The following is a 15780-nucleotide window of genomic DNA, read 5'->3' as shown; positions in this document are numbered from 1 at the left end:
GACTCCATGTTGGTATACCAATGAGTTTAATTTCTTGTACCACATTTGGGAAAATAGGTCTAACATAAATTGGGTGCTTTACTGGTATTGACTGAATATTACAGACAATGAGCTAAAATCATTGAGAGAGAGTTAGGGATGTTGGAGAGACCCATTCCAACTTTGTTACATTGAGATTCAGTTTCATTGGTTATTTCAGGGGCAATATTTCCTGTTATTTGGACATATTTGTGTGTATATATATATATTTTTATTTTTTTTGCGATACGCGGGCCTCTCCCGTTGCGGAGCACAGGCTCTGGACGCGCAGGGTCAGCGGCCACGGTTCACGGGCCCAGCCACTCCGTGGCATATGGGATCTTCCCGGACCGGGGCACGAACCCGTGTCCCCTGCATCGGCAGGCGGACTCTCAACCACTGTGCCACCAGGGAAGCCCCTGTGTTTATATTTTTTGCTTGAGCTTCCTTTATGGACAACATTGACCATATGTTCTGGTTTTCCCAGGATAGTCCCAGTTTTTAATCTGTTTTTTTTTCTGAGTATATTTATTAATAATGTTCACTTTCACTCTTAACAGAGTTATGGTTGGATGATAAACTGTATGGTCACACTGTGCTGGACAGCAATGCCAGTCCTAATAGTTTGCATATTTGTGACCTAAACCATTATCCTTCAATTTCACATAGATTGTATAGTCTACAAATAGATCTGACAGCTGGTACTGCATGCTCACAGCACCATGGAGACCCCCCTGTCTCTAATTTAGCTTTCAAGATGTGACACAGACCCAAGAGGATGGAATCCCTTGCTGTGTAGTTGTGGAGGCATCTGTCACACCCGGTTAATGAAGGCCAGGGCAGAGCTGAACCTGAGAGTTGAAGATCAGTGCCAGAAAGCAGTGTGTAGGAAGAGGGTTACTGTGTGTAGGAATCAGGGTTACTGGTGGAGGGGGAGAAGAGAAGAGTATCATGAAAACACAAGGAGCAATGAGGAAGACATTTTTGAAATAAGTTAACTAATTCTACCTAAAGGGCTCTTTCTTTTGGAGGTTATTTTAAATGGATTACTTTATGTTTTATCTGAAGCACCTTTTGTCCTCCGGCTTCTTAAAGGCACTTCTGGTTCCTGACTGAATGTGCACATAGCTCAGGTACTCAGTAAGAGGTGTAACCCAGCTCATGCTAAGACATGATTCAACTTTTTCTTTAAAGTGAATTCTGCTGAAATGAACATTGGAGTCATTTTTTTTTTACATGTGTATTTTGATGATATGACTATAAGGGTGATTTTTATGGTGAAATGAAAGGAAAATAAATGTGGGAGAACAAGTGGGACCCAGGGGAGGCAGCTGGAAGAGGGAATGAAAGTGTTCCTCAAACTTTGTGGACTGACTTTTATGTGTAAGCTTCACATTTCACCCTTTCTCCATGGCAATATTTTTCTCTCTACCCACTGCCTGTATGAAGCCAATATGTCCACTCAGTTCCTCCCTTGCATCTGGGTCTCAGAGAGCTCAGTCTCCCTATGAACTTTCTCCTTGATCTCATTGGTTGCTGCTGCTCCATTAGACCCAGAACTTTATCTCCATTTTCCGCAGTTGCCCAAGGTCACCCAGATAGTTAGCAAGGGAACCTTGAGTAGAACTCAGTTTATTAGACAAGTGGGTCTAATCTCTTTCACTTTGTTTCCTCCTGAGGTAGTTCTTCTCTCTAACAGTAATTCCCTTTTGCTATGAAATTATTAGAACATGCTCTTTTTGTATAGTTGTTGATCTTTTATTGAACATGCGAAGAGAGAATTAGAGGTTATTGACTATGCTATTGGGGTCGAGATAAGTGAAAAGGAAGGTGTAAGATCAATTTCCACATGGAGTCTCACTACAAAAGGGTTAGACCCAGCTGAGGATGGTTTGGGTTTATTAGTATGTGCTCCAACGAACCTCCAAGTATTCTCCATTTTTGACAACATAACTCCCAGCTCCTGAAAAGGAAGAAGAAGGAGAAGTGGGTCAAATGATTTGACCACCAAATCATCAGATAATGGATATGGCTCTCCCAGCTCCTTGGCACGTTCCCCGCCAAAGCTTACACCCTCACACCTGAATGCTTTGGGCATCTCACTCTGTAGCGTTGTTTGTCGTACTCTCCCTTACCTTGGCTCAGCGGTTGGCCATTGCTCAGAAGTTGCCAGTAGGTTCTGTCATTATTGTTGGCGCTTATGTTCTGAACAGTGGTGATGTAGGGCCCCCATGGGCTGTCCTCCGTTTTGAAACTGTGGGGGACAGTGAATGGGTTCCAGGAACTTAGAATGGTCGAAGGCAACTCTCCATGGGCGTTTCTCAAACTTTAACACACCTAAGAATCACTTGAAGATGCTTCAGAGTATGCAGATCTCCTGGCCCTATCCCCAGATACCTTGATTCTGTCGGTCTGGGCTGGGACCAGGAATCTGCACATTCTATAAACATTCCAGGTCATTCTGATGCAGGCCCTCCTACAATCCATGCAAAATTAGAGAAATGATTCCCCTGGTTTCTGCCCCTCCTTCCTGCCATAGTAGACACTTTGCCATCAACAATTTCAAATCTTCTACCCAAGACAGTAACTGATGAAGACACTAAAGCAGTACAAGAAAGTGTTAATTGGTTGTCCTAGAGGCACTGAGGAAAGAGGAACAGGAAAGGATAATTTAGTAATTTATACCTGTTTATTAAAAAGTGACATAGTCAATGTCTTTTTCACATTCTTTATTCACATTTCTCTACCTTCCTGGGAACACTTGAAAGCAGGCTTTATAGTTATATATATACACATAGACATAATTTTCATATATATACGATTTTCTCTGTCGCATCTTACAGCATGTTATTAAATACAATAAGCTATTGTCAGTTAGGTTTAAGGAGCCAAATAAGCCATATTTTTCAGAGGCAGAGTTAATATCTTAATTTTAATATTTGAACTCTCTAGGTCAGGGAACCTTAATCTAGGAGTCCATGAACCTCCTGAAAGGTGGGGGAGGCATTTGTAAGACCTCTGATTTAAATAATAAGTTTTGGGGACTTCCCTGCTGGTGCAGTGGTTAAGAATCTGCCTGCCAATGCAGGGGACACAGGTTCAAGCCCTGGTCCGGGAAGATCCCACATGCCGCGGAGCAACTAAGCCGGTGTGTCACAACTACCGAGCCTGTGCTCTAGAGCCCACGAGCCACAACTACTGAGCCTACATGCCACAACTGCTGAAGCCCGCGCACCTAGAGCCCATGCTCCGCAACAAGAGAAGCCACTGCAATGAGAAGCCAGCACGCTGCAACGAAGAGAAGCCCCCACCTGACGCAACTAGAGAAAGCCTGCATGCAGAAATGAAGACCCTACGCAGCCAAAAAAAAAAAAAAATTAATTAATTAATTTAAAAAAACCGCACATGTAAAAAACCCATAAATGACAAGTTTTGCACTCACAGACTTAGAGGATTAACTTACGGTTACCAGGGGTAAAGGGTAGCGGGTAGCGGGGGTGGGGGATAGATTGGGAGTTTGGGATTGACATGTACACACTACTATATTTAAAATAGATAACCAAGAGAGACCTACTGTATAGCACAGGGAACTCAGCTCAATATTCTATAATAACCTAAATGGGAAAACAATTTAAAAGAATGGACACTTTTATGGGTATAACTGAATCACTTTGCTGTACACCTGTAACTAACACATCATTGTTAATCAACTATACTCCAATATAAAATAAAAATTTTTTAAGAATGACACATTTTGTGTGTATATTCCTTTTTCTGGGATGAGAATCCCACTCATCTGACTTTCAAAGGGGTCAGTGATTCAAAAATAGTTAAGAACCACTGTTCCAGACACAAAATGTCTGACTTAAGAGGTTCTATTTATTGAAGGAGTTTAACTGACAGAAGAGGGATCCCTGGTACTTATTTATCTATTCAGTGAGCAATAATTTAATACTTGCTACATGCTAGAGGAGGAAAAATTTCACCTCCCTTTTTTTAACCCCGGCCATGCGATGTTGGTGAACAGCAAAAGTACTCACTGGGAGGTGTTTTAAATGTACATTGTATTCAGGTGCAGATGTATTCTTGCTGAGTCATAATCCCATTAAATTCCTTAACCTTAAGTTATGTACAGACATACCAAAATGCAGCCTTATTTTGTTTCTCAGCTGCCATCATCACATCGAGGAAGACAGAACCCTTTCTCACAGTGACTTTGGTGGAATTGAAAATTTCATTGATTTGCACAGAGTAATTGACTGAAATATTGGAGGGTGAGATAGTAGGTGTCACAGGTACAGGCTCATCTGTGGAGATGTTGAATTTATCTGGCAGAGACAGAAAGGCAGAGAAGAATTATTATAAGGAATAATAAAAAATGAGGTTAGAGTCTGCACACCTATCCAAGCCCTATGCAACGATTCCTTCCCTTTATGCAGAGGAAGGTTTGTGCAAGGAGCGAGGGTCAGCAGTCACGGGGCAGATCTCTCATATGACTAAAGCACAAATTAAAACCACACACTACTCACCGGCTCGTGCGGGCTTGTGCCTGTGTCAGCTTCCAGCTGTCTCAGCAATTCAATTACCCCACCTCCCATTTCCCACAGAGGCTCCTGGTTTTTTTTTTGTTTTTTTTTTTTGCTTTGGTGCAGCATACAGTAATGCTTCCCACCCCCTTTTTTTTTTGCCTTTTAATTTTTTTATTGAAGTATAGTTGACATACAATATTATGTCAGTTTCAGGTGTAAAACAATGATTCAACATGTATATTCATTACGAATTGATCACCATGGAAAGTCTAGTAACCATCTGTCACCATACAAAGTTATTACAATATTATTGACTATATTCTCTATGCTGTACTTTATATTCCCATGAATTATTTATTTTACAACAGGAAGTTTGTATCTCTTAGTGCCCTTCCCCTATTTTTTCCCAATCCCTAGCCTTTTTATTTCCTAACCTTTATTGAAAACATTATGTGCCAGGCACTGTACTAATCATTTTACATGGATTTCCTCCTTCAGTCCTTACAAATACCTATGTTACATACTATTATCATTTGCATTTCTTGTAGTAGAAAACTGAAGCTTAGAAGTTAAACATTTTGTCTAAGATCCCTAAACCTACATGTGCCTGAACCAGAAATGAACAAGATAGATAGAAGGAAAAGTCTTCTTTTTTCGTACCTTGTTGCAAAATCAGTTGTTTGATTAATGAGTCATGCTGCAATTTTCTTATAATACTGCCATATTCTTTCCACATTAATGTCTTATGTCTCTGAGGGACCACTCATTGAGCATAATGAAAAGTCAGAGACACCATACTTTTTAGGATGGGAATGATGCTCAGAAAATCTCTGTATCCAGCAGTCAGAAAACATCCCTTCGGAGATAGACGTCCTTTAATAAACTCTACCTTGTTCATCAGTGTTTGAACCAAGAACAGCCTCTACTACTCTGTTAAGGACAAATCCTCAGGGGGTTATGATCACATACGGAGGACTGAGTTCTATCTGGGAACTGTTACGCTTTAGAGGTTTAACTGGTCACTTTTGGTCCCTGAGGAAACCTAAGTCTCACACACTTTGGGTGTTATGCTGAAAGGCAAAACAGTTTGCTCATTAGTGCTATACCTGGACTGCAGGTACAAGAACAGTTTTTGTTGACATCCAAGTAGGTCTTTCCCATCAGGGCAGGTAAGATCTGGGCTGCAGCAATTGGCAGATGGAATGCTCCCTGAAGGATGTCGTGAAGTACTGTGTGCAGAGTTTCTTGGCAATTCCGTTTATTTTTGTAATAGTTTGATGAGACAAACAGAGCCTAACGTGAGAGGGAGAGAGAGAGAGAATGGGAATAAATGAGAGAAACTTCACATAACGGGAAAGCCTGCATCTAACTAACTTAGTAAATCTTTATTGGACATTGACTACATAGGAACCACCTTAGACCACTAAAATACCTTTCCCGCCATCAAGAAGCTTATATGCTCGTTTGGGTGGGGAGGTGGAAATTGTTAAATCACACAAACTCTCATAGCGTCAGTGAGAACAGACTTTCTCTACCGTATTTACTCTTGTACCACTGATGCTGAAACAGTACTTGTCATATAGGAGGCAATCCATAAATAGTGTGAACAGATTCTTGTAAAGGAGTCCCTAAGATGAATGCCCTAAGAGAAGCATCTAGCGGCATGGCCTTTCCAAAGAGGAAGAGCTCATAAACATTTAGTGAGACTGAGGAAAGGCTTGGTGGAGAAGGCAGTACTTGAATAGGCTTGGTGATATGATGGCATTTCAGTAGGTGACATGAGGAGGCAACAACCTGACCATAGGGGATAAAGTAGGAATGGCCAGAGCCCGGCCTGGCTATGATGAGAGTTATATGCGTTTTAGTAAAATCCCCAGGGGATTCCTCCTGGCTTAGGAGAACTGGTGTAGAGGGAACACTCAGGGCAATTGTGGAAGGGAAGGACAGCCCGGAGAAGGAGGTTGGGACCAGATTGGTAGACTCTTGAATTTCACGGTGCGGTGTCTGCCATCATTTGCTTGACAGTGGGAAGTCTAACAGGTTCTTGAACAGAAACTGTCCAGGCAGCAGATATAAACTGGACTGAAGGGGAAGAATTACAGGGTAGGAAAAATTAAGAGGGTATTAGAGTAAGTCAAGGACTAAAATGGACTAAACTTGAAGATGTTGCTCTGTGGTTTCTCAAGGAAGGACAGTTCTCCTTTTCATTTTTTCTTGAAGACTCTTAAAGATAACCAAGTAGTCAACTAGCATTTGTGGGATATTAAAAAAAAAAACTCATCATATTTTATCTTCTCTTATAAACTGTGGTAGGTAAGCAGCTCTTGGTCCTGCTGTGAATGAATACCACCTGTAGGGTTTTTAAACAAGACCAAAGCCCATGTTCCACCCCTAAATTTCTGTATTAACTGGTTGGTTTGGGGTGTAAACATTAGTATTTTATAAAAGCTCCTCCAGGTGATTCAAAAGTGCAGCCAGAATGGGAAACCACGGTTTTATATTAATTTCAAACTTACCAAGTGTGAACAGTAACAACAATATGAACACTCTTTATGATTGGACCCTTGCTTACATCATCAGCCCCGTCTTGTAATTTTCCCAAGCACCTTGTGCTGAACCTTTTGATCTTCCTAAAATATGGAATGTTCTTTTGTACCTTTGTCCTTTGTCCTTGCTTCTTCTCTCCCTTTGAAAGTCCTCTCACCCTGAGTCAGCCTAGCAGACCCAAATTCATACCAAAGACTCGGTGAAATCTTTTTTTTTTTTCTATAAACCTTTCTTCATCTCCTCTTGTATCTACCCCTTGGAGTTGAGTAGATCAGTGAGTAAATGCAGGAATAAATTCTCAGTCTTCAAGGAACATATACAAGATAGTGTTGGCATTGAGTATGAGTTTTGAAACCAATTATTTCAGTCCTATCACGATCTGCATCGCTCTTTGGCTTTGTACTATTAGGCAAGTTACCGGTACGCCATGATTCACACTCATTATTATTACTTCCTCGGAAATAGAGATAATAATTCTTTCTTCACTGGGTGGTTGTGCATTAATGACTTAATGTCAATAAATATCAGATTCCACTACCACTTATTATTTCCATACCAGTAACTAATTTGGGAGGTAAGGTGAAACGCCAAACAATGGTATATGGTAAAGTGTGAAACTGCATGTGCTAAAACAACAAGACAGGTTGTAGCAGGCTGTAGAATTTCTTAAATGGAGTCAGGAAGAGCTTCATAGAAGCATCGGATATGGAAAGGTAAAGGAGAGGAGAATACATTTCAGGCAGGGGAGGGGAATCACATGAGTAAGATCAAAGTCAGTATAGGAAACAGAATGGATAATAAGTCTTTAGGAGGCCAGTAAGGGAGGATGAAGATGTTGCTTTTCTCCATGAATCCCTTCCCTGTCTCCTGGTTTACGCTCTGACTTACCTGCATAGCTTCTCCTGTGCTAAATATGTTTCCAAAGAGACCATCATTTTCTGCAGACAGAATCTTATTTACCAGGGATGTTATATAAACATTGGTTTTGTTTAAATCCTTTATATCTGCTTCAATCTCCTCCTTTTCTATTCTCCTCTTCACACAGGTTAGAGCAAGAACAGCCATTGCTCCAGTATCTGTCAGGAAGCAAAACACCGGTGATAGGGTGACTAACCATCCTGGTTCACCCTGGACTGAGTAGTTTCCTGGTATGTGGGACTTTCAGTACTAACAACAGGACAAATCTGGCCAAACTGGGATGGTTGGTTATGCTCGTTAATGATGGGAGATAAGAATTTCAAGGTACAGCAGTCATCCCTCAGGCACTAGCCTCTCAAATATTGCAAGATTCTTTCCTTATGTTGAATAGCCATGTACCTTGTACTGAGAAACTCACATCTTGGTCATAGAAACACATATGGATTTGTAGGTGCAAACACATGAATGGTCTGCTTTTACATACTGGTTGTTCTCATCCTTTTTTATCTTTTAGCCATATTGGCAAAGAAATTGAGAAAACCCAGGATAATACTCCAAACAAATATGTCTTTGTAAAGTTCCAAGGTTTCCATTAGACTGATTAAGAAATAGCGCTTGAGAGCAGTTCATTCAGTAAACCTTCTTAATGGGGAGGAGGAGGCAAGAGATTGGAAGGATGGAGGATAAGGTCTTTTTTTCCTGGCTCGTTACTTGGTTTCCTCTATGTTTTTTAGGCACGGTGCCTTCCCTCTCTCATAGAAGAAGGAGTATAAGAAGCTCACTTTCTCCTTACTATCCTGAGACACTGAATGGTGGTTCTCTTTGAACTTCTTGGAGAAAAATGAGCTTGTGGATCTGGGCCCCTAGGGCAACAACACTACTTGTCTTAAGGGGACTTCTTTTTGGATGTGTAAGCGGATCCAGTGGGAAATGTCTGGTCCTTCTCCATGGTGGATACGCACTTTATTGATCAAACTATTGGGCCTGACCACTGGAGAGGTTCTATTATTAGGAAGTAATCCCACACATCCAAATGGTCCCAATAGATGAGAAGATTACTTCCAAATCTATTATTCTTTGGAAGAAAGATTACTTCCAAATCTATTATTTGGAAGTAATCCCACACATCCAAATGGTCCCAATAGATGAGAGAAAGGTGCAGGGTTGAGATAAATGAATTCCACCGCATTCCCTTTCTCTAATATTTATACTTCCTAAGATGTCTTATCTGAAGAGTCTCATGATCTATCCTCATTTTAAAGATGGGAAAATTAAAGTCAAGAGTTAACATCTGTTGGTTACTCAGAAGTGTGAGTAGGAACCACATCTTTCTACTATACTGCACATCCATAAAGAGGCTTAAATACTACTCAATATCCATTCTTCTAAACAAAAATTCTCTTCTGAGGAGACTAGGGTAAAGAGGATAGAAAAAATTCAAGTACCTACTGGTAGAAAAATTCAAAGAGCAAGGCCTATTGGTGCCTATGTCCTTGAAACCAAGGGAATTGGGTTTAAATGACTCACCTACTGAGAACTGGCCACCAAAATAATAGTTTTTATTTTCAGGAGTGAAGTAAGGAATAACGTTGGTGGTTGAGTAGTTCCCGTTGGACAGACACAAGGCCAGGAGGGCCAGGCTGAGCTGGTAATAGTTGGTCAGCGGATTGTCACTGTGTGTTTCTGGCAGAGAGAAAAGAAATACCTTAGTCACGGAAGTGGTACCGGAATAGTACATTTTAAACATTTCTACTTACTTTATCTCCATTTCTTTACATTTAAAGAGAGGTGAATAACAGAGGGGAGATATTGCTCATAGAATCGGCAAAGTTGAGAAATTTAAAGGTTCTTAAGGGCCACCAAATTCAACTCAACTCGTTTCATTTTATAACTGAGGAGATTCAGCACTAAAGGTATAAAAAATACTCCCGGCAATCCCACTTCTAGGCATATATCCAGAAAAAAACATAATTTGAAAAGATACATGCTCCCCAATGTTCACTGCAGCACTATTTACAATAGCCAGGACATGGAAGCAACATAAATGTCCATCAATGGAGGAATGGATAAAGATGTGGTACATGTATATAATGGAATATTACTCAGCCATAAAAAGAACAAAATAATGCCATTTGCAGCAACATGGATGGACCTAGAGATTGTCATACTGAGTGAAGTAAGTCAGACATAGAAAGACAAATGTCATATGATATCGCTTATATGTGGAATCTAAAAAAAGGGTACAAATGAACTTTTTTACAAAACAGAAGTAGAGTCACAGATGTAGAAAACAAACTTATGGCTACCAAGGAATAAGGGGGGGAGGGATAAATTGGGAGATTGGGACTGACATATACACACCACTATATATAAAATAGGTAACTAGTAAGAACCTACTGTATAACACAGGGCAATACTCTGTAATGACCTATGTGGGAAAAAATCTAAAAAAGAGTGGATATATGTATATGTATAACTGATTCACTTTGCTGTACACCTGAAACTAACACAACATTGTAAATCAACTATATTCCAATAAAAATTAAAAAAAAATACTATCTTGATGTTCAGGTGGTTACATAGTTAGGACTAGAATGCACAAATGTACCTCACTAGCAGCTGTGATGGTCAACCTATTTTTCCCAGTGATAAAGTACTTTTTGCCATCTTTAGCCCTTGTAATATTATAGAATCATATGTATATGCTTTGATACTTATGACACAGTGTCTCGTATTGCTCAGCTATTTCTGGTGTAATTTGTCTAAGTGCCAAGCTTCTGGAGGACTAGAGAACTGTGACCTGTATATTTGTGTGTTGGTGTGTGCATTCATCATCCTACTTAAGGTCAATGTTCAGTTGAACATATTGGAAAAGAAAACTCAAGATGCATGTTGAAAGAAGGAAGAAGGGCAAGTGATCTTCAAAGGAATAGTGGGATGAATGAAGTGAAGAGGAGATGGAAAAAATAGGGGGAAACTTCATACAGTTCTGAATCAGTAGAGGAAAAGACAAGGATGTCCAGGGTCTCTGAACATTTGATTCTCACCCATATTCTCAATTTCTGCTTTGAATTTCTCTCCTAGTTTGCTAACCAGATAAGCATCAGGTATAAACACTTCACTAGAGTTTTTACACGCTCCCAAAGCCAGGATAGCCAAGGCCAGCTCTCCTGAGGTTATCTCTGGCTCTGAAAAGAAAAGTATTCAAGTTAAACAAGGTACATGCTTATAATTTTTTTGGCCTCCTGTCTTCCTGGAGACTTATATTGCTGTCACTCCTTTCTCCTGTTCTACTCTTTACTAATATTTTGTTGTTCTCTTCTTTATCCCCAAAACAGAGCCTTTTCTAGCAGTACTGTATAAATGCAAGCGAGATCTTAATCTTTCCCGTGAAATTATGGGTTCTTTTTGGAATCATGTAATCCTTATAAAAATGAACAAAGAATAAAAATAGATAAATAATAAAGCCTTGGGATTTTCTCTCCTTGTGGGTGCCGTCTTTCCTGGATAGGAATAATTGACTTGTATGTTCTGCCTTAGAGAGCGTCCAAACTCTCAGGCTGCTCCTAATTCTCACAATAATATTGTTAGGTAGGTGGGGGCGGTGTATTTCCCCCTTATACTCATTAGAAAGCTAAAGCTCGATATTGAAAAGAAAGGCTCAAAGTGGAATCTGGTCTCAAACCAGTCCACATCTCTGTTGCTCTGTGGTTGCCTCTCTACTGTCAGATTTCTTGGTTGTGGTCCACACCCTCTCTGGTCATGAACTCAACTATATCATATAACAGTCTTAATGGATGAGAGTCTATAATTTCTTTTGCTTTTCCTTGTAACTTCTTGAAGGAATATGATTTTCAGGGCTCAAAGAAGGAAGGCCTAGCTCTAGAGTAAGTGGCAGGGGATTGATGTTTTGAGGTACCTTTGTGTCATCTCAATTTTTTTTTGAATTTCATGTGAACTTTATCAAAAAAAAACCCCACTACATACTTGTGTTAGATTTTTTTTTAATTTAGGTAACATTGGTTTATAACATTAAATAAGTTTCAAGTGTACTACATTTTATATCTACCCCTGTTCACCTCAAGTTTTCTACAGCTAAGATTGATGTATCAGGGATGTTTTGGACACACAATTTTTAGAACTCCCTGGAGATCATCTTTATAGATAGGTAAGTCTTTTCCTAACTCTTCCGGGGAATATAGGCACTCACCTCTTTTTTCTATATCTTCTTGAATTTGTCGAGTCAGCTGTTGTTCTAGCCTTTGGTTCTGAATCTGAACAAGTCTGAAGGTCAACAGGATGTTGGCACTTTGGATTCCTTTGGTATAGTTTGCATTTACCATTGTGTTTATTAGAGGATTTAGATAGGAGCAGTTTTCTCTGCTTACCTCTGTGGCAAGGGAGGGAGGAAATAAGAAACACACACTCGTGAAATATTAGGGCTAGGAACAGGGATGATATTAAAAGATTTAGGAGCAGATGTGGCACAGGCATAGACCCTTCCAGTAGTCGCTGGCAGTGTTGCTGTAACGATACAAAGGTGGGTCTGGAGCCCCGCTCTGCCAGGTATTACTTTTTTTGCCAACCAGCATGGAAGTGTTAACTATTTTAACAACTATTCAGCCTTACCATTGTGTCCTGGCAGAATATAAGTCCTGCCTGGTAGATCTAGTACCGTTACCTAATTTGAGGCCTAGAGAGGGTATCCTTAAAGACACCTTGGTAATTGGAGCCTAGCCCAATCTACTTTCTAGAGTCAGTTGGTTCCTTCTCCATCTTCTTCTAATTCACTTGGGTTAATGCTGAAGGGAAGAAGAGAGAAGAGAAAGAAGGCAAAAATTCTACGTGTCATTGGTGATTGAGCCCAAAGCTGCATTGTCTGATTGCCCAACTGGCCAGGCATCAAGATCGTTATTCAGCATCATGGACCCTTTGGAAAACCTTCTGGTTTTAGCCTAAGACGTGTCCAAATCCCAGGGGCAAGGATGGAGGGAGTCCCATTACATTGTGGAAATAAAAGGAGAATCCGGACCCCCCAGGAACTGGAGAATAAGAAGAGTTAACTATCACTGAAAACATTTCTGAATATTCTTTGACTGTAATCTTAAGAAAATCCTACCCATCTCCAGATTATCTCATGGGTTTGTGGAATCGTGAGAAGAATATGAACCCTGAGTTCAGGCAGGCCTTGGCTGGATTCTTTGCTCCTTAACTTATAACTGGGGGTAAGTTACGTAACTTTCTTTTGTTTTTTTTTTAATTTATTTATTTTTGGTTGTGTTGGGTCTTCGTTTCTGCACACGGGCTTTCTCTAGTTGCGGCGAGTGGGGGCTACTCTTTGTTGCGGTGCACGGGCTTCTCACTGCGGTGGCTTCTCTTGTTGTGGAGCACGGGCTCTAGGCGCACGGGCTTCAGTAGTTGTGGCGCACGGGCTTAGTTGCTCCGCGGCATGTGGCGTCTTCCCAGACCAGGGCTCGAACCTGTGCCCCCTGCATTGGCAGGAGGATTCTTAACCACTGCGCCGCCAGGGCAGCCCCAAGTTAATGTAACTTTCTTGACTTCAGTTGAAATGGTGGATAGTAACACCTACTCCATGGATATTGGACAAAAAAAACCCCACTAAGTAAACTATAAAATACTGTACATATTATTCCCTCTAGCTCAACTCGAGTTTCTAAGGATCACATACTTAGAGAGTCCAGGAAATGTTATTTTCCTTGCCCACCTTTCTTCACTTTAAAAGAGAGAGTCGGGAAGATCTGAGTGGAGTGATTGTAGAAGGTCATGGTTTGTTACAGGCACAACTGGACAACTGTGAGTCGCCTCTGAGATTTTATGGAAGCATCCAGTTCAGCGGATTTTCTGGCACTGAAATAGACTTTTTAGTTCCTGGTCAACAGCTCAAATCAGCTTCCTTAACCACAAAAACAAAGTTAATTATTTTGTACAATGAATGAAACTCCAAAGCCTCCATGGAGACCCCCTGTTCTTAGGATACAACAGAAGAAATGACAGGCCAGGAAGAACAATTAGAGCTGGCAGATTCGGAACTTTAGTGTTTCTGCTGTGCGATGGATTGCTTCCTGTGGGCTGTAGAGACCAGGAAGATGTAGCCGCAGCTGACATCACATTGTGGCACCATCTTTGGACTGGTTTGAAGCTCAATTCCAGGGTAAAGACTTATAATAGAGAAATCATGCACCTGTGAGCTATACCGGACTTTAAGAAATCACCTGCTTCAACACCTTTCCCTGATTATCCTCCATTTATAGACGAAGCTAAAAAAATTCAGAAACATTGGATCATTTGGCTATTAAGGGGTCAGACTATACCTGAACCCAGTTTTTCTTTCTCTTAGTTAGTATTTTTGAAATAGAATCACATACTCTCTGGAGCCTACATGCAGAGGAGAGATGATGGGTTTCTACCCACGTCCTGTGGGGAAGAGTTGAAAAGAAGAAGATGTGTAGCTTGGAATATCTGAACTCAATAATGACAAGAGAACAGTCTTCGTTATTTGAAAGAGATTATTAACATTATTTTTTTCTTCATAGTTAAACAAGGAGTTAACCTAAAACCCATAGGCTGAACTTCGGAAAAACAGATTGCATCTCAGAATCAAAAGACACCTTTCCATGATCTTGAATAATTTCTGGGTCATGAGTTTTCTATCACTGAAAATGAACAAGAATAGACAGCTACTGGGCAGGTCTGTTGTGGTAGAAAGGCTCTTAGCATAGGAAGAAGAGTTAGGCAAGTTAATGTTGAATCTATGATCCCTCTTAAAACAACGTACATTGTGGAACTTTCCTCACCATCTCCTGCCACCCTTCACGTTACTCATAGAGTCCAACGGCATACAGAATTGGAATAAGGTCTTTTCTCAGGTAACTCTACACAAAGCTCCCTGTCAATAGTCTTCAGACTATCATGCTAGAGCAATTTAGGTCAAACCATACTCACCACAGATCTGGCATAGTTGACTTGGAATAAGAGAAAACAATAGCAACCCCAGTAGGCACAGCTGGTGTGATGGTCTCATCTCTCCAACAGTGTACAGGAATGGTGAGGACATGGCTGGCTGTTTGCTGGGTGATGGACAGAGGGTAATGAGAGCTGCTCCTTCAGTTTGCCTCAGTCTCTTTCACTCAAGCAAATATTGAGTAATGTCAGGAGGTGTGGTCAAGTGTGGTTGTCCAAATAACGTAATAAACCAGGAAGAAGACTTGAAAGTATAGTCAGGGAGAATGAGGAAATAATTTTTCTTTGTTTCCTATCCCCAAACTTTAGGATTCATATTCCCTACTTGCCTTCAGCCCAATGAGAATAAATTATGTGAATGACTGTTGTCAGTAATGTTCTCTCTTTCCCATTCCACTTTGGTTGTATTTTATTTATGTCTCCTGAGAGATTGGATTTGATGGGGGCAAGGGCTTACAACATATAAAAATGGAAGTAGAAGTTGTAAGTCTGAAGTTGGAACAGGCAGGATGGGGGAGCCTGGCATATGGGAAGGTCTTTGGCATAGTGTTTTTTTTTTTAATTTATTATTATTTTTTATTTTAAGCATAGTGGTTTTTGACCTATGATTTTTTTTCCTAAGATAGATGCCCTGAGAGTTTTCTAGCCCAGGAGGAAAACCATAGAGATATACATCAAATGTGGATTTGGGGGTGTGCCAGGAAGGATGCTACATGCTACATGTAGGAAATGTTGTCTATCATAGTTCTTCCAAAAACTATTAGAGAATACTCTGTTTGGCTTTACA

At 40.5% G+C, this 15780-nt stretch overlaps 2 protein-coding genes across 2 annotated transcripts in view; one reads left to right on the top strand and one right to left on the bottom strand.

The window, feature by feature from the left end:
- STX3 (syntaxin 3) overlaps window positions 1-15780 on the top strand; it is a 139166-nt gene that overhangs the window by 83998 nt on the left and 39388 nt on the right. The window lies entirely within an intron of this gene.
- Window positions 1746-15154, bottom strand: TCN1 (transcobalamin 1). Its single transcript, XM_060159063.1, has 9 exons — window positions 14976-15154; window positions 12223-12402; window positions 11060-11200; window positions 9540-9695; window positions 7983-8170; window positions 5654-5840; window positions 4160-4346; window positions 2154-2272; window positions 1746-1981 (listed from the first exon to the last, which is right to left on the bottom strand). Exons 1-9 carry the CDS (start codon window positions 15085-15087, stop codon window positions 1920-1922), a joined length of 1332 nt encoding a protein of 443 aa, XP_060015046.1. The 5' UTR covers window positions 15088-15154; the 3' UTR covers window positions 1746-1919.

Source organism: Lagenorhynchus albirostris, chromosome 9 (assembly GCF_949774975.1).
Source record: "Lagenorhynchus albirostris chromosome 9, mLagAlb1.1, whole genome shotgun sequence".
In the NCBI taxonomy this organism is placed as follows: Eukaryota; Metazoa; Chordata; class Mammalia; order Artiodactyla; family Delphinidae; genus Lagenorhynchus; species Lagenorhynchus albirostris.
Note: the sequence above shows the minus strand (reverse complement) of the source record. Positions and strands in the feature narration are given on the sequence as shown.

Excerpts from the sequence above, each read along its gene's own strand:
- TCN1 (XM_060159063.1), bottom strand. The coding sequence starts at position 15,087 with ATGTCCTCACCATTCCTGTACACTGTTGGAGAGATGAGACCATCACAC. Across the intron at positions 4,347-5,653 it reads TTCTTGTACCTGCAGTCCAG|ATAAATTCAACATCTCCACA; the intron begins GTATAGCACTAA and ends TGTCTCTGCCAG. Across the intron at positions 1,982-2,153 it reads TGGCCAACCGCTGAGCCAAG|GAGCTGGGAGTTATGTTGTC; the intron begins GTAAGGGAGAGT and ends CTTCCTTTTCAG.